We start from the raw sequence: 26,912 nt of genomic DNA on the forward strand, positions 1-26,912 counted from the left end.
TGGTCATTATGAAGATTAAGTAAGTAAAATCATACTCAAAGAATCAGTTATTGATTCCTGTTGGTGGTGGCTCTGTCATTACTACTCTCTGATTCTCAAATGTCAAATACGGATCAGGAGAATACCAACCACTAATACATGTTTGTGGTATTAAGAGTAAAAAAAGAGGAGCAGGGGCGGGGAAAGGCAGCTAAATCTGTACAAGGGTTTTAATAATAAAAGGTAATATGGCTCCATGACTTCAAAGCAAAAGTATGTGACAATGAGCCAATAAAGTGAAGTTTTCTGCTGTTATAAGTAGCAAAGTAACATATATATCTTTTTCCCTTGATAAAAGGCCCCAAATCCCAAAGCACACTACCATTTGTTCTATAAAGAATACCTTGTGATACATTCAGTGGGACTACATTTGGTTCCATAATAACACAATTTGTTGGAATTACTTTATAATATGGTAGGAATATTCTGACCTTACCTAAAGAAGTTCCGACACTGAAGTACCAAAAGATGTTATAAAATACCCTTAACCTGTTACTAACATACCAACTACAGAATACAAGGTAGTGGTACCACACAAGCACTTTGAACTCCAATTGTAACTAAACCACCCCTGCTCCTGACTTTTCTAACCACATTCAGGACCTACCGCATAGTTTTATAGAAATTATTTTAGAAACTGTGTTTGGGTTAAAATCTTTTTTTTTCCTTAGATTTTATTTATTTATTTGACTGACAGAGATCACAAGTAGGCAGAGAGGTAGCAGAGAGAGAAGGGGAAGCAGGCTCCCTGCTAAGCAGAGAGCTGATGGGCTGATCCCAGGATCCTGAGATCAAGACCTGAGCCAAAGGCGGGGGCTTAAGCCACTGAGCCACCCAGGAGCGCCCCGTTTAGGTTAAAATCTTGACCAAAATATGTGAACACAAAGATTCAGAAATGTGTTTTTTAAGAAAAGTATCTCCAGGAAAATCACGTTTTAAACTTTAAAAAGAAGTCTAAGTAACTACAACCAAAGGGTGATGTACCAAACAGATTATACTGCTTCCTGACTTCATGTCAACATTCTGTTGAAGCTAAAACCCAGAATATGAATTTTCTGAGGTTTTGTTATTAAAAAATTTGTATTGAAACTAATTATCAGCATTAGGAATTTTGTAACTTACAAGTATGTCTGGCAAGTGAGTAGTTGGATCCACCACTAGTCAAGCCAAATCCCTCAGGAATTTGACTAGAGCTTCGAGGTCTGGTCAACAATTTAGGAGGTTCAATTTCAGCACCAAATTCAGCTCCTATTACGCCTAGTAGAACAATAGCAGTAGCTTGCTTCCGTCTTTCCTCATAAGACGTGGAAATCTTTTTCATTTGTGGGATACTTGATAAGCAACCTGAAAACCAAAACATAAGTTAAAAAACATCAATACACAAGACATATGATAATAAAAAAATTTCGAGATTACTCTTTCAGGAAATAACGGTCTTTTCAACAAATGGCACTGAGGTGCCTGGTTTCCACCTGCAAAAGAGTGAACTAAGGCTTCCACCTTTCACTACACAAAAAATCAACACAAAATGGATTCACAGTACTAAATGTAAGAGCCAAAACATAAGAACTTGCAGAAGAAAACAGAGAGATGTACCTTCATGATCTTGGGGTAGGCAATGATTTCTTAGATATGATACAAAATGTACAAGTAATTTTATAATCTTTTTTTTTTTTTAAAGATTTTATTTATTATTGGACAGAGAGAGAGATCACAAGGAGGCAGAGAGGCAGGCAGAGAGAGAGGAGGAAGCAGGCTCTCCGCCGAGCAGAGCGCCCGATGCGGGGCTCGATCCCAGCACCCTGGGATCATGACCTGAGCCGAAGGCAGAGGCTCAACCACTGAGCCACCCAGGCGCCCCAATTTTATAATCTTTCTTAATTGGATTTCATCAATATTACAAACTTTAACATTTAAAACAGAATCAAGAAAGTAAAGACAACACACAGACTCAGAGAAAATACTGTCAATTATATATCTATAAAGTATTATATCCAGAATAGATGAGAAACTCTTACAATAATAAAGCACAACTTTTAAAATGGGTAAACAATCATTTTTTATTTTTTATTAACATATAATGTATTATTAGCCCCAAGGGTACAGGTCTGTGAATTGCCAGGTTTACACACTTCACAGCAGTCACCATAGCACATACCTTCCCCAATGCCCATAACCCTACCACGCTCTCCCTACCCTCTTCCCCCTGGCAACCCTCAGTTTGTTCTATGAGATTAAGAGTCTCTTATGGTTTGTCTCCCTCCCAATCCCATTTTGTCTCATTTATTCCTTTCCTATCTCCTTAACCCCCCACATTGCCTCTCAACTTCCTCATATTAGGGAGATCATATGATAATTGTCTTTCTCTGATTGACTTATTTCACTCAGCATAATATCCTCTATTTCCATCCACATAATTGCAAATGGCAAGATTTCATTTCGATGGCTGCGTAGTGATTCAATTGGATATATGCATACCACATCTTCTTTATCCATTCATCTGTTGATGGACATCTAGGTTCTTTCCATACTTTGGCTGTTGTGGACATTGCTGCTATAAACATTCAGGTGCACATGCCCCTTCGGATCACTATATTTGTATCTTTAGGGTAAATACCCAGTAGTGCGATGGCTGGGTCATAGGGTAGCTCATGTTTCAACTTTTTGAGGAACCTCCATTCTGTTTTCCAGAGTGGCTGTACCAGGTTGCATTCCCACCAACAATGTAGGAGGATTCCCCTTTCTCTGCATCCTCACCAGCATCTGTCATTTCCTGACTTGTTAATTTCAGCCATTCTGACTGGTATAAGGTGGTATCCCATTGTGGTTTTGATTTGTATTTCCCTGATGCTCAGTGACGTGGAGCACTTTTTGATGTGTCTGTTGGCCATTTGGATGTCTTCTTTGCAGAAATGTCTGTTCATGTCTTCTGCCCATTTCTTGATTGGATTATTTGTTCTTTGGGTGTTGAGTTCGATAAGTTCTTTATAGATTTTGGATACTAGTCCTTTATCTGATATGTCGTTTGTAAATATCTTCTCCCATTCTGTCAGTTGTCTTTTGGTTTTGTTAACTGTTTCCTTTGCTGTACAAAAGCTTTTGTTCTTGATGAAGTCAAAATGGTTAAACAATTTGAACAGATATTTGATATACAATGATATACAAATGGCCAATATGCATACCAAAGATGCTTAAGATCACTGGTCTTTAGGAAAATGTAAATCAGAACCATAATGAGATACCACTTCACATCCACTAGAATGGCTGCAATAAAAGGGATTATAAAATGTACTGTCAACTATGAAGAGAAAATGATTGTTTTGCAGGTGGAAATGTAAAAAGATACAACTACTTTGGAAAACAGTTTGGCAGTTACTTACTCAGTTTGGCTTTCTATTTCTTCTTGAGTCATTTCTGACTGCTTGCAATTTTAAAGGAATTACCTATTTAATCTGAACTTTGAAATTTATGGATCTGAGATTATTTGCAGTATTCTCTATGATGAAAACATTTCAAAATGTATTTTTTTTTAAGATTTTATTTATTTACCAGAGAGAGAGAGGGGGAGAGAGCAAGCACAGGCAGACAGAATGGCAGGCAGAGGCAGAGTGAGAAACAGGCTCCCTGCTGAGCAAGGAGCCCGATGTGGGACTCGATCCCAGGACGCTGGGATCATGACCTGAGCCGAAGGCAGCTGCTTAACTAACTGAGCCACCCAAGTGTCTCAATGATGAAAATATTTCAAATGTATCATTCCTTCTAAGTATTATTTGTGCCTTTTCTAATATTACTTATTATGCTTTTCTTGATCAGTTTTGCTAGAAATATATATTTTAATAGATTTTCAAAAAATACTTTGTTGGGGTGCCTGGGTGGCTCAGTCGGTTGAGCATCCAACTCTCGGTTTCAGCTTAGGTCATGATCTCAGGGTCATAAGACACAGGTCAGGCTCCACGCTCAGTGGGGAGTCTGCCTGAGATTCTCTCTCCCTCTACCCACATATGACACCCCCAATTTACACACTCTTTCTCTAAAATTAAAAAAAAATTTTTTTAAATACTCAGGTTTTGATCTTATTTCATTTCTATTTTACCAACTTCTGTTATTTTTATTATTTCTCCTTCTACTTTATATTTTCTATCAGTTTTTTTTTTGTTTCTAGGTTTTATTTACTTACTTGTTTTTAAGTAAACTCTACAACCAACAGCCTTGAATTGACAACGCTGAGATCAAGAGCCAACACATTCTACCCACTAAGCCATCTGAGCACCCTTGTTTTGTTTCCAAGTACTCAGGATAAACACAACTCACTTATTTTCATAACCTATTAGGATTTACATTGCCAGCCACAGAGTTAAAATCCATTTTCCTCTCCTTTAATAAATGACTTCAATTTTACCTAAGTAGTGATATATTCACATTCTTTCGGGGTCCTTTCAAGAACCATAGCCTAGCGCCTGGCTTCAAGCTTTACTCATGATATATTTTAAGTCCTCTTTAGCTCACAGGAGTCAGAAGCCTGCTTCTGGAAAGGAGCTAAGGATTTCAGCCCAGATCTTTTCTATTTTATTACTTATCCATAGAGGTATCTATCTTTTTGGAGAGCAGTTATGTCTCTTTGGATTTCTGTTTGTATATTTTATCCATCATGGCTATAGATTTGGTACAGAGAAATTTAAAAAGTGAACTTTGGGAGACATCTTCATTGGAGATCAGTTTTCTCCTCTGTCTAGTCATCCAGCCAGTTTTCCTGTTCCCTTTCAATACTTTGTTTCTATATTCAGCAAAGGGCCCTCAGAGCTCAGTGTGCCAACTAAAGAATTAGAAGTGGAGAACTCTGAATGCTTTTAGATATTTTATTTTATTTCGTCTCTTCATTTACTTTGTCATTCTAACCTAATTGGAGGTAAGGCAAGGCAATGACTTACCTCCTAACTAGACGTAATGACTTACCTCCTAACTGGAGGTAAGGCAAAAGGCTACAGGGGTACCACCAAATCAAAAGAGACTTTTGCAGGGCAAGTGAAAACTTTTAACTTTTGGCTAACCGTAAGGTGTTGAATAATTTTGTAAAAGGTGGTGATATCAGATTTATTCACTGTTAGAAACATCACGATAATGGTAGGAAGGCAGATTATGTGGTAAAACATGAAGTGTCTAGAAAAACCAAAAGAAGCCTCCTGCAACGATCAGGTGAAAAATAGTAAGTACAAGTGGTGGTAGAAATTCATTCATTCTGACATCAATTATTCAGTCTCAATATAAGAACTCATGGCATTATACTGGACATGAAAAGAGATGTGAAAAGCAAGTTCACTGTCTTCTTTGAACTTAAAGGCTACCAAATAAGAATCAGAAATAGGTTACGGAATCAATGAGAACATTATGAACTGAGAGAACAGTATGTTTAAGAACCTAAAGCATGAGGTAATTTGTTGACTTCTATTTTAAGGAGAGGTAATTGGGTTGGAAGCCCATGAGCCAAGAAGAAGACAGAAAACAGGCAAGGGAGGCAGGCAAGGGCCAGACCACAGATGGCACCATAGATCCTATTCACATTTCAATTCTTATCCTATAAAACATGGGAAGATACTCAAGGTAGGATTTAAGCCACAGAGTGATATAATTAGATTTAAGGGTTCAGAAGGATATCCTAAAAATCAAAGTGAGAGATTAAGATTGGTTTGGTCTTGGGATGTTAAATAAGAGATGCAGAGAATAGCGTCTCTTCGATGGTGATTTTGGATGACACACTCTAAGTTTTTTGAAAAACCTAAATTAAGTAAAACAATGAAAAAAATTAAGACAAAATCAGAACAAAAAGTAAAGCAGTAAAAATTAGTAATAATTTCAGCAAAAGCTAACTAAAACAAGAGTATAACAAAGCAAAAGAAACCCTTTCAAAGTAAGTAGATAGGTATGGCCTTTCTAGAAGCTTAAAAAAAAAAACAAAACCTAGAGTGCAAAGCTTTTTTTAGTATAAACTTTAAATTGCATTCATTTAGCTGTGCTGAAAAGCAGAAGGGATGTGTGCAAGCAGACCTAGTTGAGCCTAAGAAAAGGAAACGGCAGGATATTACAAAGAATAGTTGGAAAGGGATAATTGTGTAAGAAAATGGCCTTAAAGGACTTCAAAAAAAACTAAGAAAACTAAGATGGTGACATCAAAGACTGGTTACTGTTTATTTGGAAAATAAGAAAAATTTGGTTTAACTGAGTAAAAAAAAAAAAAAAGATTTTGTTGTTGCTACAGTTTTTTAGCTTCTGCATGTCATACTTTACTTTAAAAAAAAGTTCTGAAAATTTGCCATTAGTTTTCGGGCAGTGTATAGAAGACAAAATCCAAAATGAGTCCACAAAGAATACAATGATCTTTAAAAATATTTATAATTCTTTCATATAAAATTTCCATTATTATTAACTTCCCTATTTTATTTTCTTATAGTATATTTCAAGCCACTTGCAGGCTGCTTTACAAGGATATTCCTCCAATGTTAACAAAACTACTTTGTCACTTCCAAGGTCGTGATGTTTTATTTCACAAATTCACATTTTTTTTATAAAAAGCCTCAATTAAAATGTTCAAAAATATTTAAGTAACATTCAGAAACATCTTCTAATCAGATACCAGAGTATGCAGGTCTCTCTCTTCATTTTTTTTTTTTTAATTTTTTTAAAGGTAAAGAAACGATAGTGAGAGGCTTGGTGTATATATGCAATGACAGATTCCAACTATGCAACTGATCTGTCATAGTTCTAATACAAAAGTGGGGGAGAAACCTAAAAGCTTAGCCATACTAAGAAGAAACAAAGTTAATACCCACTGCCTCTGTGTTTAGGAGGATGAAAATCAACCCAAATTCTAGAGAAAGTGATATTTAACAGTTTGGTCATCGGAATCTCAGTGCATGCATTTAAAACCAACTTCATTTGAGCACAGGAACACACAGGAGTGAGAGCTGCGCGCCACCGCATCTAGATTCACGCAGCATATATTTCACTCTTTCCACAGTGGTCTGGAAACAGGAAGCAAATCAAGCTCCCCTCCCCCCATGTCTCAGCAAGAGCATGCTCCATAACAATAGTTCAAAGGAAAGCTCTATTCTGCAGTTGCACTGATTGTTCTGTCAGCTGACCTCTGCAGAAGGGAATTGCTAACCGCTGCCTTGCTCCTTAGCTGACAAATGAATGATCGCGGCTCCATCTATTTTCACTATGGCTGCCTCTAGCCCAGGTGCTCAGACAGAGAGCCCGGTGTGACATCTTAGATCAAGATGAATTGGCACAAACTCCTGATCCAAGATTGTTTTATACCATTTAATTTAGTTTCTTCCCCTGCTTGGATGAGCACAGCTCTGGTTATGGATTTCTATTCTAATGTACTGAAGCAGGCCCTGAAAGAAGCCAATGAAGCAGCTGCTGGAGCAAGGGACTGCAGGGATACTGATCAATAGGCAAGGCATTGACCCCAGCCGTTCAGCCTGTGCAACGGCCACTGCTTGAAGGGGGAGGGGGGCCCAGACGCACACATGGGCTGCTTCCAGTAGGAAATTGAACAACAGGGGCATTTGGAGAGCTCCACCTCCCCCCTGATCTCCCACCTTCCCTATGTTCCTTTTGTTTAATTACCTCAATCTTGTCTTAACTCCCACTTCTAGGGAAGGAATTAAGACTTTAGGGAAGTTTTAATAATGTCCTTTAAAACAGCCCTTTGTAAATTGTATCCTGAAGCTAATAGAAAGAATCATAACAGGTGCTCTCTGCTAAGTGGCCAAAATATGAAATCTTAATTAGCTGTCAAGCACATCACTTGGCGTAATTTAAAGTTTGGCATGTGCACAGGCTCATAAGAACACTGTCCAGCTGGCTATTAATACTACTGATGCTGAAATTCTTTGGCATGTTAATTTTTATCAGTACTTAGATCTGAAAATATGATAGCTCTTTGTTAACAAGGAAAGAAGAGCAAGAAAAGGATCTCCTAAAAAGAGACACTGACCAATTAATGGTTGTATAAGGTACAGATGACCATCCCTACTACTATTCCAACAGTAACACACAGTAATTTCTGATTCTTTAATTTTTCAGATTTGAAAAATATTTAAAATTATTGACTTTGCTTGGGTCTTCTCGTAAATAATACAAGACACGCACAATTAGCTACAATGTTTTCCTATAAAAAAAAGTGACAACCAAATGGGAGATTTTGAGATATTAAAAATAAAATAATTCTGTAAAAGTAGACCTTTCTACAGTTTCATTTGTCTCATGAAAATTTGGTATTTTTTCACAGAGACATGCCTCCATTTAATCATGCTAACGGGTGACATGGAGATCCATTTTCTTGACAGGACGGTTGATCACCCTATCACAGTAAGAAAATTAATACCTTCGACTAGCCCTGTGTGGAGAACAGAAGCTGCATGCAGTGGGAAAAGACATAAATGTCCTACATTTTAAGTTGCAAATAGAACACTTGTTTTGTGTTCAAATAATATGCTTCTTCATTATTCGGTTTCTTTAAACAAAATATGAGCCTTTGATTTTTATTAAAACAACCATTTAATTCATACAGTGTTCCTCAAAAGTACATAATTGTCTTTAGATTTAGCATAATTGACTCTAGATTTACAGGAACAGGAGTAAACACTTTACTTACAGCTTAACTAGAACACAGGTAAAATATTTGAGAAGTTTAAGCTATTTAAAGGGCTGTGAGATATTGATTGCCTCATTTAAAAAGCAGTCAGAGAGTGCAACCAAGAGGTCAAGATAAATTTAACAGTTTGAAGCACTTTACTAAATAACTCTAAAGATGTTAATTGGCTTTGTGCAGTTCCAGGGTAAAATTAATTTTATCCTAGCTTACAATAAAAGGATTAAAAGACATATTAAGTTCTTCAGTTTTAACTGGAATAGGAATCAATGGATTTGAATTAAGGCTAACGGCGGTTTTATGAGAGATGGACTACCAGCAGATACTTCATATCTGCGATTAGCCATATATTGATGGAGCTCTGTTACTGTATTAGGTATTAAGCCTTAGATAAGAAGATATTACCAATTTACTATTCTGAGAATATACTGTAAGAATGGTGAGATTTGACCTGGAAAAACCATTATCAAAAATGTGATTCTTTGTTTAGGATAGAGCATCAGAATGATTCCCACAGATGCCTTACATATGTCTGATATGTAAAATTCTAGTAAAAATTAATGAAGTAGTCTGTTTCAGTTCAAGCGCAATTCACTTTACAATTATGACTATACTGAAAACTATATCATAAGCATATCATTAGGGTTTTTTGAATCAAACATTACATTCAGACTGGTTCATAGCATGTTAATTTTCTGCCAGAAATTTATGCCATATGATACAGTTCAAGTGATATTCACAATGATATCAATGTTTTCTAAATTTGGTGTAAATTTCAATATATTCTAAAACGTCCCTTTAGATATTCAGAAATATTATTCATGATAAATGAGAATAAAATTTTAAACATTTTTCTTTACTCTTTCAGTATTTAATCTATTTTAGAATCATATGTATAGAAAAATAAATTGCTATTACTATGTACTGCCTTGGAGAGCAATAAAAATTGTATTCAGTTAGGTTATGTATCTTATATATTAACGAATAACTGACTTTGTAGGATTCTATGGGAATGAGCAGAAAAGAGCAGGTGGCAGTTTCTTACAGCAGAAACCTAAAGGGCGGCATATAGAGACTACTTAAAATAATAAATTGGATTAATCTAGAAAGTAGTCCCTATTATGGTTCTTTACAACTTTGTTTTATTTGCCATAAAGCATATTTACTAACACCACATTTTGATTAATTACTAAAAAACAAAGGAAATTTAGTAGACTGAACTTTGTTAATACTGGCAATCTTGAGGATGGAGAAACTTCCAGAATTAGGACCTGATTTACTTTTTATAAATTTTTAGACAGAGTAGTCTTAGCATATGTATAGTCAAAGCTCTTATAAAGGTTTGTCAATAAAAGTACAAAAGATTTTTATTTTCAGACTGGTGAAATATTTTCCCGAATTTTCACTTTTACCTACTTCTCTTTTCTCAGCCCCAAGGATACTTTAAATGTGATGTGGCATTATCAACTGAAACCAAGAAAAACACATAAGATTGAAGATTAAGATGAGTTTACAGTGATGGTGAAATATGTCCAATCAAAATATATTTTAATACATTTCTGAACATAAACAGAAGTATCTAAAAAAAAACTAGATCTTCAAAAGCAAGCTGAGTTCAAATTTTTTTAGATGTACTTTAAACAAACTAACTTCAACTATTAACTTCAACTATTATTGAAATTGATAAACATGGTTGCCTAATGGAATATTAATTTATGTTTAAGATCTGCTTTTTTAATTATCATTGTATGGTGCTAATCAAATATACTGGTTTTGCATACACATACACACATATGAATATATAATTATATACATGCATATAAGTATATAATAGTCTCAGTGTACCAAGACATTAAATTTTAAATCTAAGTGAGCTAGAATTGTATTTTTGAGATATTAAAATGTGTTGTCTACGTTTTAGAATCATAATGAGAAAAATGAACCTGAGTGGGGTTTCCACAGTATAAACTGTTTCCACATATATTTGGCCTGAACTTTTTCTACTACTTGATATTCTTAGAGCTGCTTAAGACTGATAAAGTACAATCTTCCAAGTAAGTTTAACAATGTGGGGAGGGGGCATGGAGGGACTCTTTAAGCCAAAATCTTCTCCTATTAATACATTGTATATTTTAGAAATAATTCGTTTTTTAGAGAATTTAAATTGCTACAGTATTCTACTAATTAAATTTCAGTTATTCATTATATCCCAATTCTTAGTCAAATACTTTAAAAAAGAATTAATTAAATGAGAACACAAAAAGGCATAGATTGGTGACAACCCAGAGTGTGAATAGAGGCTCAAAGACTTCACTCTCTTGGTGGTGAATCTGGGTTTCATAAGCTCACAAGGAGAAATCTGTGGTTCTATACCACTGTAAACGAAATGAAGTTCCTTTTCTTCAGCCAAGTGCTTTTATATGAATATTGCACACTATTTTCATTTGTTGGCACAACTTAGAGCACTGCAAAACCTGCAATTTTCACATAATAAGGCAAATAAATTTCAATGATATGGAAAAAAGTTAAAACTGTAGATGGTTATATGGCCAACATGTATATTTCTGCCTGTTCACCATAAGTGAATAAAATGTGCAAGTTTTCTGAATGTTCCAATCTACCTCTTTGGCAAAAAAGATGAACTGATTAAAAATGACAATCATGGGGCACTTGAACATTTACCTACAAACTTTCACATGATTACTAAAGCAGGTGTGTGTCCCCAAAATACTTTTAGTATCCACCTCTCTTACCAACTAGGTTTCCTCCATGCATTAAAAACATTTTAGTTTACTTTTTGACCCATCTATTAGAGTTTTCCCCCTACCTACTGGGGTGGGAGGTAGGGAAGTTGCTCCCCAAATCTATGAGGCTTTCACTGTTTTGGTTGCTGCCCCCACACCCTCAAAGCTGAAGTAAACAAACATGCTCTTCATTTGTATGTATGCACGATAGCCCCCTGCTGGAACACAACAGGTGCTGCAAACACGTATCTCCTGCTACTCCTGCTGATTAAGCCATTTTAAAATAATGCCTCTTGCACATCTTCTTGCACATCTTTGGAAGAATCCATCTTCCACAAAATCAGACAAAAACAGGATAAATGAACGCTCCAAATTGATTTTCTTTTTCAAAGGAAAGTTAAAATAATCACAATATTATTTGGGGGTATGTTGATTATTTTGATAAGTAGAAACCTTAAGCTTTGAAAGCAACTGGTACTTTCAAGTAATTCTTGTAACAATTTCTTATTCTTCACACAGACAAGTTCTATATCCTTTGCCCCACAATCTGCATTATCTTATCCCCCTGCCTCCATTCTCTATTGAAACATTAACAAGTCAATTTGTTTTTACTTTTAGTGCAAATGCTCTCAGTGTGAAAGAAAACTGAGATTCAAAAAATTCCAGAGATCTACAATATCCATATAGTCAGAAATCTTGTAGTTAGTAATTACCAAGAATAATGTTCAATTGTAGTTTCACTTTACCTTTCAAAGGTGAATCTGAGATAACGTGTCAAGTTTTAAAAACTACAAATGTAGTTTTAAAAACTACAAACTTCTACATTAAGAAGACCATTATTAGCTTTTTCATGAAGAAAGAACTATTTTAGAAACAGTGGTTAGTGGCTTATAAAGTTAGACATCTGAAAACACAGCAAATCATTCTCATAAATTCTCATACAGTTAATGTTCAGAAAAAGACACTTTCTGCAATGCAATTCACCTATAAAAATGCTGGAGTAGACATGATGTATTTCTGTAAAAGATCAAATGGGACACATGAGACTTAATATTTGGGGCGCTATTAGGGTCTATCCTATGACAATTTCACACCTGCGCATTACAGAACAGTGGGAAATAGATTGTTACACCTGAGGTCATTGGTATGCATAAATGACAAACCACTTATTAGATTGGCTTAAAAACTACTTCACCTAGGTTAATTATCTTTATCAACTTGGTGATATAAAACCAGATCAAAGGGGATAATTGCCTTGTTCTACCTTTGAGAAGTTAACAAGTACATCTGCTCATTTATAAGAAGTATTTGTAGTATTCATTTTTCTGAATTATTGTACATTTGGTCACAATAATGAAACAATGCCATGTAACCAAAAGTTAACAATTTTTAAAAGGTTTGCTTGTCATAAATTGGAACCTGTAAGGTATTTCTTGCTTTTATTTTTCTTAGTAGATTATAATGTTATCTCTGATTTTAAAAAGATCATCTTTTACTTTTTTCCTTTTGTTTTCTTCACTATAGGTGAGTTGTTAAGTAGAAATAATGGAGCATAGTCAGGGGCAACATAATGCCAATATTGTGGAAATTAATGGCAAGACCTTTGAAGTAATAGCAGATCTGGGAAAAGGTGTGGTGGTTAAGTCCAAAACCAAGTTTTATAGCAAAGATTCTAACACAGTTGACAGCTAGCAGAAATACATAGGATTTATCTTTTTTAATGCATCCCTATGTGTTATTAAAACGATATGGAATAAACTATGGTACAATTCCCAAGAATTAAATAAATTTAAAAAATATTTTTCAAATTTAAAGGAGAAATAAAATGAGAAAAGAAATTTAAAAGAAATAAAAAGGTCATAGACAACTTTGACTTTTAATTTACTAATCACATTAACAGATGATCAGGAAAGTAAAGCTTTGAAAAAGAACAAGATAAATAAGTAAAAGCAAACTAAGCATTTGTGTTAAAAGTCTAAAAGTCAATGACAAAATAAACCACAGCCTCAAACTGTTAAGGGTACACTCATTACTGGCCTAGAACCTATAGAAAAAGTAGCCCATTTATACAGCCCAAGGAATATGCACATGTATAAAAGACATTTGGGCCCATTTTCCAAAGAGATTTTTAAGTAGCTCCAGAGAGCTTAAAGACATCGAAAGCTTGAATTTATTAGACAGCTAAACAGGATTGCCATTTCTGATCTTGTTACATATTCAGGCTTTTATCATTTTTAAGCCACATGTAGAGAGAAGAATTATGTGCCTTTGTCATTATAATAGATTATTTAAAAATTATTTTACATCTCCTCATTTTACGAAGAAGGTAACTAGTCTATCAAACTGACTGCAGTTGTTATTTGGCAATTTTTTTTCTCAGACCCTTTTTCTGGATATATGATTTCTTCTCAAATAAGCATACATATAAGGATATTAAAATTTACTAATATTCTCTTTCATGTAACTATTTCATGTGATTTCCTATTAATTAGTTAATTCCATTTATAAGTTGGACCTGAGTTGCCTGTCTTGTACGTATCAAATCAAAACAGTCTTTGAGCCTTGATTTTTTTGCACAGTCCTTCCAAGTGTTGAACCAAAGAAAGCTAAGTACATACAACTACAGATACCAAAAATCAGTCACTGATTTGTTACTAGTATGGAACTGAAAAAGCTACTACTCCTGAAATGAATACTAAAAAAAGAAATTAATATTTTAACCTATATAAGCACATAGTCAGATATTCTGGTTTGTAAGATGTCACACAATTTTAAAAGACTTTTTTAAAAAATCTATTTCTGCTACATAATAACACATAATCATTTCCTCAAAATGCTGCCTGATTAGCTCAAGTTATTAGGTTACTCAGGAGTTGCAAAGAAATAATTTTATAATCTTATGTGGATTCATCTTTTATTAAGAATAGAGAGATACTGGGGCACCTGGGTGGCTCAGGTCATGGTCTCAGGGTCCTGGGATCAAGTCCCGCATCGGGCTCTCTGCTCAGCAAGGATCCTGCTTCCCTTCCTCTCTCTCTCTGCCTGCCTCTTTGCCTACTTGTGATCTCTCTCTGTCAAATGAATAAATAAAATCTTAAAAAAAAAAAAAAAGAATAGAGAGATACTTTCATATGTAAAAACCTCAAACTAGATGCATATTGATGAAAGGGAGACACATATATCCAGGATGACTCTTACTGAACTCAACTGCTCTGAGACTTTTCGGCAGGAAAAAAAAAGAAGAATCAAATCAAGAGGAGGTAACATTTATTCCTCCAACCTTTACTCCTACAACCACCACTCTGACAAGACAACTGGTATCAGTGTCGTAACATAGCCCAGAAGGGCTGAACAGAGGCAGATGAAAACAATCCTAAGTAAGAATTTATCACATGCTTATTATCATTTTTCTTAAAACCGTTTCCCTTACTAGCAAATGAAAAAACTGAACAATTTCTCTAATATTTATCCAATGTTTTTGATTCTACAAAACACTCAAATAATGAGAAACAGTATTTATTTATGGTTTAAAAAAATATCCAAGGAAAAGGTTCCCCAATTAACAAGAACAACAGAAAAACCTGAAGTCCATCTTTTAAATAATCAAGAATTTCGGTCTGTATAAATCCCACCTGCTGGCTTAGGGTACGGTACTTCACATATCCACTGATATGTTATAACAACGCATTTGTTATATATGATAATCTATATTTGTTATAATGACAGGGTTACGTGTCCACTACAGTCACTTTCCAATTCTTTCACAAAAAAAGATAAACCATTAAGAATTTACAAGGAAAACAAATCCAAGTAAAGTATATAAAATAATTCCTAGGTCCAAGATTAGATGACTGTTAGGAAACTTTGGAATTTTAGAGGAAAAAAGGGGCATCAACAATCCCTTCTAACCAAACCAATATCCATATTTTATAGATAAGGAAGTTCAAGTAGGTTAAGAGTTCAAGCCATAAGGTGAAGAGCACCAAAGAGAGCGGGCACTCATGGCGACATCATCCCAGACTGATCTCTAGAATCCTCATTGGCCTGTAAGTCAGCGTGTGTTGCAAAGAAACCAGATAATACTTGATGCCTATTCCAAGATGAATCTTTAATTAGGTATCTTCAAATCCTGTATAATCGAAAATGTTTCTCAAAAAAAAAAAAGCAAACAAAATTTATTATTAGAAAAAATTTTTAAGTTTTGGTCTGTAATATCTAATAATGTTACGTGTATTTTCTACTGGGGCTCTCTACAAAAGATGTGGAAAACTGGGAGGAGATATTCTATCAAGCGTATGAAGTAACTAGTTTCAACTGGATTTCATATGTTTTATATACATATATATAAACTACACATACATATGTGTATATATATGATGAAACAAATAAAAATATAAAGTACTAAGCATAAATATTATTACCATTCAGAGATGAAATACTTAAATAATGTATTATCCAACAGGATAATAAAATGGGCATGTCATCCACAGAAACATCAACAATTTCCACAGAAGAGAAATTCTTCAAATACAATATATGAAGGAAAACACTAATTAAAAACATAACTTTTAGTAACCTCTCTATAAGTCCCCTAAAAGTTACTGCCTCACCTGCACAAAGGTTTCCCAAACTCCCAGGCTGCATTACAAATATTGCAAATAAATTCATGATCATTTTCGGAGCCCACATCGTAATATCAGAGAATAGCTTAGAGTCACCATAAGGGTTAAGACAATCATTTTCTACTGCATACTAGTGCTATTCTAAGCCGATAGTGTGTTTAAATCCACACCAATGAAATCAATACAGCAGTGTTCTATTCAAGGTGAGACCAAATAAACCTGTCTGAAGCTTTGAGAAATGGGCTTTGCAGTATACTTTGAGTGCTAAATGCCTTTCAGTCCAGAGATCTGTCATTAAATAATCATTAGCCATCATTCACTCTTCCTAAAAAGCTTAACATCTAAACTTGTTCAGCACCCACTAAAGCATTAGTATAGACTACCAAGTAAGCACTCATTAGCACTTAGGGATGGTTCAAACACTGTTTACTGGGTACTGTCTTATCAAAAAATACCCCAAAATATTAACACATAATTTGCCACTAGATTAGAGGGCAATTTATACAAATGATCAGTAAAAAGGACATTAACATAACGATCAGTCTCTTTTGGATAACACGGCATAACTCACAGAGTTACAATCAACTCTTTCCTGTCTGATCTATCCAAATAAACCCTGATGTCTTTCCTACTATTCAGCATCATATATAATTCAGCATCACATACAAGCCAAATAAAATCAAGTTAATCACAACAGAGAATTCATCAGGAAGTAATCTTGGCTTTGATCCTGAATGTATTTTAAAATAATGCTTCTTTTATCAGTACTATTCATGTCTCACTTTCAATATATGATCATCTCAGTTGCTGAGCATATACTGTAATGCACTGTGCATTATTTTAGGTATTATTAAGTAGAGAGAGAAAGTTCAGATACATTTACCATCTATTACCTGAAAGATTAAGTAAATAATCAGTTATCTAGTAATGTTATTGGATCATATGCATAAATTTGATGATCAAGGTAATTTTCTCTGAACTTATCAGAATCTTTATATGCTATTACACTAATCTTCTCAATTTCAAGCTAGTATTAATGAAGATGTCATTTCTGAAAGACATTAATTCATTCTTCATTTTTAAAAGCTCAAATAAAAATATATGGCTAGATAGTTAGAATCTCATCTATATTTTTACAACTTAACACTTTCAATTTTAATATAGATTTCAACCTAAATGAGAGTCATGATATTATATGAACATTTTATTTAACTGGATGGCTTATGATATTTTCCCAGGAGGATTACAATACAAATACATATACAAAATAATTCTTTTAGCTATTAGGTACTTTAAAATGCCAAATATACACCGTCTGAATACAAACTGTAATATTTAGGAACTTTCTAGTATTCTAATTATCATCTCATTTGATTTATAACGTTTTCTTTTTTTAAAAATCAATACCCCAACATAAAGTTTCAATTGCTAAGGTAAGATTATTATCCAATATTACTTGGATAGTTAGGTAAATATAATATCATAAGATTATATCCTAATTATAAAACATTTTAAGGCTCAGAAGTTAAAGTAGTTAATATAAAACCAAATCTGATCACAGATGGTCAAATTTTCCCTTACGTGCTGCATTGAGATACACTTTCAATATACTATGGAATATAAAATGGGCATTCCTTTTTACTGGTTAAGATACATTAACAGTTTTACCAAACAAGCAAATAGTTAACTAACGACAAAGTAACAATCTACTGATTTTACAAAGAAAGTTCTTTGGGAAAAATGCAAGAAAAATAGTAAAACTAAAACTCACCTACTTATATAAAAGTATAATGTGGAAGTAATAAGAGAAAAGGGAGATACCCCAAATTAGCATGAATATTGTGAATGTAAATTCATTACACTTTCCTAGAAGAGCACTGAATCTCAAATTTTGGAAACAGTGTTTTGCAATAAATAAATAAAAATCCAAAGTTTTACAATTATAATTTACCAGAAAATGCAATATTTTTAAAAAAATGTATCACATACAAAATTAGCACCACTGAACTTGACTCTGACCTGGCCTTCCTTAAAACCGGTAAACTCTTTTAGAACCTCAGGTAAATTCTCATTTTTTCATCTACAAAACAATGCTGGCAAAGTCAGGAGGGCCTGACAAAATGCTTTCATTCCTTTCAGAATCTACTGAGAATTTCTTACCACTGATCTCTTACTAAGGAATCGATATTTCAACATATACTATCTTTCTGAAACTTTAAGTAGTAAGTTTTGCTTTTTTATCATCAAATTTTTAATTAAACAGAATAGACTTATTATCGTTACAATTAAATTTAGCCTCCTTTTTTTAAAGGTAAAAATGAGAAAAGGAATTCATTCACCCTTCATACCAATGTAACTGTTTTGTATATACTAAACAACTACATTATGAAAAAGAAACAAAATACTGTTTTCAAATAATTCATGCTTTAAAGATATGTTAGATTAACTGTTAATACAAAAACATGATCAATAAAAGCAATTCATTTTTGACTCTCAAATCTCACTGGGTATAGGTGAAACTTCAATAAAACCAGTACTCTTCTGGATTTTACATTTTGAAGCATGATTACTATTTTATTGAAAAGTATACAGGAGTAACACACTATTTTAAATTATAGTCATTTTGAAACTAAGTTGCAACTTATCCTGACTCTTTATGAATACACTAGGTTCTTATTGGAAATCAATTGGAAGGCAGGTAAAATTAGATAGCCATGGTTACCAGAATATCAATAAGAGATACAACAATATCCAGTTCTAACTCTGATGCTAAAATAGAAAGATACGAAAATAGACATTTTCTACAAGAAAATATTTAAATACACAATAAAAAAAAACCATTTCATCATTATTTCCACCAAAATTATCTAACTTGATTTTATTCTGTATTTGTCATTTGAATGTCGTAAAAACAACAAAAAACCTATACCAAATTGTAAGGATATAAAATGGGCAATTTAAGCTTTATGGCATTTCAAATGTTTAAGGTAGACAACATCAGGTAAATGAGAACATCCTTCAATAATGGTACCAAATCTGCTGCGAATTTAAGAGTTGACTGTAGAATATTAAGAAACAAGATACAGAAAACAAAATAGAGTTCATTGTAAACATATTTAAATACATTGCACACAGATTCAGTAAATTCAAACTTAAACATCAGCCTTACTTGTGAAATATCTTCAAAACACATTATACGGTAGTTACATTTTTAAGCTATTAAATCAGTTTCAGCTTAAAAGCTTCACATTAAAAACTAAAGTCTACAGCATTCCAAGATATATAAACATAATAGATGGCAATAGTGAAGTGCTTCTGAAAACTGTTTTAGTTTTGCTTCTGAATTTGTCATTATTGGTTAATGCATATTTATATGCAGATTGTCTCGTACTTTCTATACAACTGAATATACTAAGGCTTTTTCTTAAAAAAGGCATAACTATGAAATTATAAAATATACTAATATGTTAATAATCCATCTCATTTATTCCTTAAGTATCAATTTTTTAAAAAGAAATGCACATACCTAAAAGGTACAATCATCACTGAAATCTTTTTGGTATGAAAGTTCTGAAAGCATCTGATAGTGTAACTATTGCTGCAATACAACAGTTTACATTACACACTTGAGGCTATTAAGCATGCATTCCTTATCCTAATTAAATGTTCAAAATGGCTAGATTTAATTTTCATAAGAGAGACAAATCAATATCATGAGAGCTGTTTTTCTTAAAGTATTTTTCAAAATCTCTACACCTATACACCCTGCTCTCTCCTAAAATGATGAATACAGAAAATCAGTAGCTTCTTGAAATATGCTGCCAACAGTCCTGTTCAGAAATGAAAGGCCAATACTATATTAAAGAAAAAAATGAAACCACAAATAAGTAACAGAGTTACAGGCCCCACTGTATTCTAGAAGCTCAATACTGGACTGCTCTGCTGCTGGAGAAACTCCAGAGAGAGTTAACCTGGTGTGATAAAAGACTTGACAAAGCAATTCTGACTGTGTAGCAATGCTAAGTTGTGGACTAATACAAGAACAGGGGGCCCCAATCGCTGTCTTTCACCACACGCAATTTACACATGGCTTTATCAATAGCCCTAGTGCTGAATACAGAACACACTCTATTTGGCTTTCAGTCAATTAAGCTTTAAGCTGTCAGCAAACAAGACTTTTAAGTTAATTTTGAATCACCACGAATCAAGTTGAAGGTTGTGAAAGGGCGGCTCACATGCCGGCATGAAAAAAGGCAGTTTAATTGCCTCTGAATAGCTATTATATGCTGCAATTGGCCTATTGAATCTTAGATGATCTATTTATTTATCAAAGTGCAACCATCAAAGATTAGTGAAAGAGTGAATAATAAGAAGTATATATTCCTTATTTTGCATAAGCAATTGATCTGTTTGCAAAAGTATAAAGAATTCAGATTTGAAACATATTTTCTAATATATAAATTTCATGAGATAGAAAATTAGCAACTCAAATAGGCAGCATTAAAACAGAGCTAGAAAATAGGCTTTTCTAAAAAAAAAAATACACTTGTTACCATAAAACATTTTCATTTATTATTTGAAATAAAACTGATGACTTAGAATGCAAATATTCCTTTATAAATTGATCAAATACAGAGAGCCAGAGAAACATTATAAAATTATAAAACTGAATTGAATCAGAAATTTTAAAACATATTAATTTAGAATTCTTTAGATTCTTTAGACTGACTGCATTATTAATTACATGAAGGGAAAGAACACCAAATGTAATTTTAATAAATATTAATTTAGGATTAATTAGGATTAAGGGTTTCTCAAAATGGTATGTATAATCAAATTTAAAAGATTATTATATTCTTAATACTGCATAACCTCTATTTTAAAGAAAGACTGTGGTTGACCACAATCCTAATCAGTTTTTTCCTGAAATTACTTTTTTTTCAATTGCACGTACTCCGTTTATTATTATAGGGTTACTCATGAGTGCAGGATGCATATATTGATTTTTTTATTAGAAGAGAGCACTGAAGCATTAGGTCGAGGGGGGAAATGCTCAGATTTCATAAACAGATGTAAATGTAGATCAAATTTAGGGATGGTGAAACTGAACCATTTTATTTTGGCCGGAATGAGCTGTGATTGCTTTTACATGTTAGTCCTTCAGTAGTAAACACACTGAACCATGCATTCATGGTTGATTTACATAGGGAAATCACATGGAGATTAATGGTTATAAAGTATTAATGGTTTATAAGAATTTGGATGGAATATGAGCTAATTTTAGTATTCCCTCAAGGATAGTCACATATTCTTGGAAGCCTGGACCCATCACTCTGTATTTCCAGTCAGCAAGGGCAACAGGCTTGGGGCTGAGTCCTGACAACCATCATTCCAGGAATTACCACATAGTCGGAGGCTGAACTGTAGTGCCAACTCGGAAACCCTTTCTCCTCCTCTCTTCTCCATTCCATTATTATAAAACACTTTTTTACATTTGTTTTCACTAAATACCTTATAATCATTTACTAGTTACTCCTAACAAAAATCAATGTTACTAAAACCATGAAGACATCAATGGAGAGAATGTCTATATGACTTTCATGAGCAACAAGAGAGAGAAACAGATTAAGTGTAAGAGCCAGAGTTCCCAAGATAAAGTAGAAATCATGTGAAGAAGGAATATTCTTTTTCTTCATCTTTTTTTTTTTTTTAAGATCTTTATTTATTTATTTGACAGAGAGAGAAAGAGAGAGAGAGAGATCACAAGTAGGCAGAGAGGCAGGTAGAGAGAGAGAGGGGGAAGCAGGCTCCTCGCTGAGCAGAGAGCTTGATGCAGGCCTTGATCCCAGGACCCTGAGATCATGACCTGAGCTGAAGGCAGAGGCTTAACCCACTGAGCCAGGCACCCCTTCTTCATCATGACTGAGCACTGTAAAAGACCTTCGAGCTCAATGGTCCTGAAAGTTCACCATGCATCTCCTACCGTATCTGTATATTTCATATATTTATGTGACATACAGTGTGTTCCAATACTTTTCTATTACTCCTGCAAACATCCATGCCTTCCAAGGGAGCGGGCAAAAAAATAAGCGAACAAGACAGCCAGCGCTCTCTCCATTTGCCGCAGCTTACATTTAGGGAAGGAAGACAAACACGCAGACAGGTGACCACAAATTGCGAAGTGTGATAATGTAACAGACAAACAAGAGATGGACAGAGAAAATCAAGCAGACAACAATCAACCTTAGACAGAGGGCTCTGAGATAAGGAAGCTAGGCAGCGCGCTGGAAGAAGGGGCCCGCGGCTCGCAGCCAGCATGCAAACAGGTGGTTTTAACCCTACCTGAAAGAAACTATGAAAGCTGGTCTGAGATCCCTTCTTCAGAGATCTCCACACTGGCAGGGAAGCTGACCTCAGCCGGGAGGACGGTATGCCGCCCAGAGGAGGGGCCCTTCAAGACAGGTCCCCAAATCCATTTCAATTTGATAAGAAGAAGTGCGGGGAGGCACAGTAGAAGAATAAGAACCTCTAACAGAAGCAGAAGTCTCGCGCAACCGCAACTGCATTCTCACCCCTCCTGCTGATGGCCTACCTTATTCTCCCTCTGTCCCGCTCTACTTCCTCCCGTGCTACCTACCCTCCTCTAGCGCACTACAAAATACACTCCTGACTTACACTTATTGTACCCTGCGTCCTGCACCTCTTCTCCCTGCTAAAATGTAGGCTGCCTGAAGGCAGGGATTGAGATTTGTGTCATTTTGTTCAGGGATGTTGCTCAAGGGCCTAGAACAATGCCCCGCACACGGATGCTTAATAAGTATCTGTTGAATTAATGAGTAAAGCACAAGCAGAACAGTTCCATTCACACATGGGAAACAGGAACCAATTTGCTTTTGGCCCAAGATAGAGATCATGAAAGCAGGAAGTGGGACCTAAGCCTAGAACATCAAGTAGTTTTAGAATAGAGGCCTTGAATACAGGCTAAGGTGATTAAATTATATTCTAAAAGCAATGAAAAGCCAGTGAAAATTTTCTAATCCCATGGTGATTACTAGGAAGATCCACATGGCAATGTGCATTTAAGAAATCTGAGCTGTGAGAGACCACAGATACTAAAGAGCTACAGAACAGGGTAGTGGCAGTGAAAATGTAAAAGAGTAGGTATTAATCCAGTGATCGATAGAAACTTTGTGTTGTATCTTCATGTTTCACAGAGCTAAGAGGCACAAGCAGGTAGAGAGTCAAACACTGTTTTAAGGTTTCAAATCTGAATGAGGGGTGCCAGGAATAAAGATATGTTCAGTTTAAACATACCTGAGTTTAAAATATCGTATGGATAGCCAGGCGAGCCTCTGAAAATAACGGCCTGGACGGAGCTCAGCAGAGAGACGAGGTGCAGAGCGAGAACGCTGAACACCACTCCTGGGCAGGGGAAGAGTAATGCCATGTGGCTGGCTGAATTTACTGGAAACGAGAAGCAGACTAAGCAGAGAACTCGGGAAGATTTAATTACTACTCAAGTTCAGGAGACAGAAAAGGAGCATAGAGAAAGTGGGAGAGGAAGACCCCTTTCCTACTTTCTTATTCTGACAAATTTTTATATAGCCTTTCAAGTCACACCTGAAGAGTCAAATCTGGCAGCTGGTCTGTCCTCTGTGCTCCCCCAGTGCTTAGTGCAAAGCCTCATGGCAGCATTAAAAGGCTTTTTGTGATCTGCCACTTGGTATGTCTTTTACCCCAGAGCCTACTGCAGGATGCCCCAGGTGTGTGTGTGTGTGTGTGTGTGTGTGTGTGTGTGTGTAGTGTATGTATATATATACACGTATGTGTATATATATGTGTGTGTGCATAAAAGATTTGGTGCTGCCAAAATGTATTTATGTTCGTACGTGTGTCTGAATACGTGCATAAGAGTTTCCTGCTGCCAACATATTCCTGGTTTCCATGGAGAACCATGCTCCGAGGGAAATACTAAATCAGAAAGCACTGTTTAATACTTTCCTTTTTCTCTAGTATAAAAAACCAAGAAGCTCTACATGTTGCCTCAAACAAAGATAATTACTCTGGAATGTTTGGTAATGAGACTGACATGCTGCCCACAGCGCTAAGAAGGTAACTAGAATGTTTGGTAATGAACCTGTAGAGGATTCTAGAATAATTAGGCCAATACAGCCTATAGAATTTCAGTCTCCTTCCCAGGGAGGTTCTAGACATATTCTCGGAGGGTCCTCATTGCTAACTTAAGCTGACAAAGAAGTAATGAGAAGGTGTAAAGGCAGGTATATACCCCGTATGTTATAACTTTCTCCTTCTAGGTTACAAAAAGAATTATATGAGGGGGAAAGGTAGCCATAAGCAAAAATTTTAGAAGAGCTGTGGCCTCGACTAATAATCTCTACTTCTCAAAGATGTACCGGAGAAGAGAGAGGGAGGACAGTAAAAGGACATTAACTTCTGGCTTTAAAGTATTGTTGTTTTTCCTTCGAGAAATCTTAGGAAGTTTAGGTGGCTATTCAGTACTTTGTTATGTGTCAAAGGTATCAATATGCAAAAGTCTTAGTAATTAGAGGTAAACAGCCTAGAAATAGAAACTAACAATAAATCTTCCACTTAGGTAAAATGTGGATCATTCCTATTTAAATCAAGGAAGATGTTAGAAGTTACAGGATCTTCAGAGAAATGACGTTGATTTCTTCAGTATAATAAATAAACACAAAGGACCAACAGCTATGAGACTGCGTACTCAGACTATGTCAGGGCACAATGATTACTTCCACAGAGTCAGTCTTAGAAATTTTAGAAAATTGTTAGAAATTGGGGGAAGTCTTATTTACCGCTCCTCTAGTTTCCTTCCACAGATTTTCCCTAAGCGCCCCACGTGGCCCCCTTGTTGGTCCACACTTAATTCAGTGCTCCCACATACTAAAATGATTTTTTTAATGGATGAATCTAGGACACAGAATTTGTCCTAAGTAGCTCAGCCCCTTCCCCTTTCCTTGGGATACCCTGTAGAGAGAGGATGTCCTGCTCCGCTCTTAAGGTTGTAATTTTCATAGAATCAGGCGCACAAAGGGGAAAGGCAGAGGTTTGTCAGCATAGCCTGTGATGAATGATTAATTTCACTGTAAAATGTATTCTGGAAGAACAAAGGGCCAAGAATAGCCCAGACACTTCTGAAGAAAAAAATGAGGGAAGATTTGCCCTACTGGATATAAAGACAAGTTGTAAAACTACAGTAATTCAAACAGCATGGTTTGGGACGCCTGGGTGGCTCAGTTGGCTGGACGACTGCCTTCGGCTCAGGTCATGATCCTGGAGTCTCGGGATCGTCCTGCATCAGGCTCCCAGCTCCATGGGGAGTCTGCTACTCTTTCTGACCTTCTCCTCACTCATGCTCTCTCTCACTGTCTCTCTCTCAAATAAATAAATAAAATCTTAAAAAAAAAATGCACGGTTTTGGTGCAAGGATAAATTTACCAATAGAATAAAATAAGGAGTCAAGAAACAGAAGCCAGATACATATACAAACGTCATGAAAGAAAGGGTTATTTATATGAGTAAAAATGAAAGTAGAACTCTACCTTAAGCCATATGCAAACATCAACTATAGGTGGATTAAGAACTTAAATGTCAGTAGCAAAAGTTTCAAACTTTTAGACAAAAACATGGATGATGATATAGGGAAGACTTACACTAAGTTTCTAAAAGCAAGTCAAAAAAAAGGAAAGAGGGACAAATTAAATAACATAAAAACTAAGCTCTCCTTTTCATCAAAGCACCTTATAGAAATGAAAATAAAATGCACAACCCAAAGGAAGATACATGTCATGAATAAATTGATGAACTATTAGTATTCTACATATAAAGACTTCTACAATTTAAAGACAATGACCAATTAAAACAAATGGGAAGCAAACTTGAAAAGGCATTTCATGGAAGAGGAAACATACATGCTCAAACTCATTAGTAAGCATGGAGACCAAGGGCACAGTAAGATACCATTTTATAAAACTCATCATTTACATATCTTAAGACACAGCAATTACAGTCTTAAGTATACACTCAAGAAAAAGTTGTATGCATGTGTATAAAATACATGGATAAGGATGTTCATAACAGCACTGCTTGTAATAGTAAAACCAAACACAAAACCCTAATAACTCAAATGGCCATTGACAGTAAAATGAATAAACAAATTATTTTTTCCTATTACTATTAGTAAATAGTAAAGATGACTGAACCACAGCTACATAGAACATAAATGAATCTTTGTAATGCAATATAAAGTGGGGAAAATAGCAAGTACCAAAAGATTATATATACTGAGACAGCTTTTTATAAAGTTTAAAACAAGTGAAACTAAACAATACAGTGTTTAGGCAACCCTATGCAAGAGGCAAGATAAACGGAAAGCAAAGAAAGAATAGACATGAAATTCAAGAGAGTGGTTACATTTAAGAGAAGGCAGGAGGTTGGAACAGGGCAAGAACCCACATGTAAGTATAAATGATTGGCAAGATTCTAGTTCTTGGTTTGGGTGGTGTGGTGGGTTCAGGTGCAACACAGCAATTAAAATTGGCTAATTGATAAATAGAATATATTTTAAGTTAGGTAAATGAAACAGGCCCTTTAATTTAATGGATCAATAATGATTGTTTTGTTGCATTTAGGTGTCTGAGTTAAATAGGGGAAACATCCTAAAAGTAAATAGGAAATGAAAGGTAAATTATTTATATGTACTGTATATAGCCTTTTGAACCATTAAAATCAAGGTCAAGAATAATGTTTATGACAAAAGGCTAACTAGAGGATAAAACATTAGGACACAGAATTATGTATTTCCTAAAATAA

At 34.9% G+C, this 26,912-nt stretch overlaps 1 protein-coding gene across 4 annotated transcripts in view; it reads right to left on the bottom strand.

Moving 5' to 3' along the window:
- Positions 1-26,912, bottom strand: part of WDR7 (WD repeat domain 7) — a 363,545-nt gene that overhangs the window by 147,966 nt on the left and 188,667 nt on the right. For all 4 annotated transcript variants that reach the window (XM_059140623.1, XM_059140622.1, XM_059140626.1 and 1 more), the window contains one exon: positions 1,162-1,383. In XM_059140623.1, coding sequence (XP_058996606.1) covers positions 1,162-1,383 — 222 coding nt within the window. The remainder of the gene's footprint in view (positions 1-1,161; positions 1,384-26,912) is intronic.

The sequence above is a fragment of the Mustela lutreola genome, chromosome 11 (assembly GCF_030435805.1).
Source record: "Mustela lutreola isolate mMusLut2 chromosome 11, mMusLut2.pri, whole genome shotgun sequence".
NCBI lineage: Eukaryota > Metazoa > Chordata > Mammalia > Carnivora > Mustelidae > Mustela > Mustela lutreola.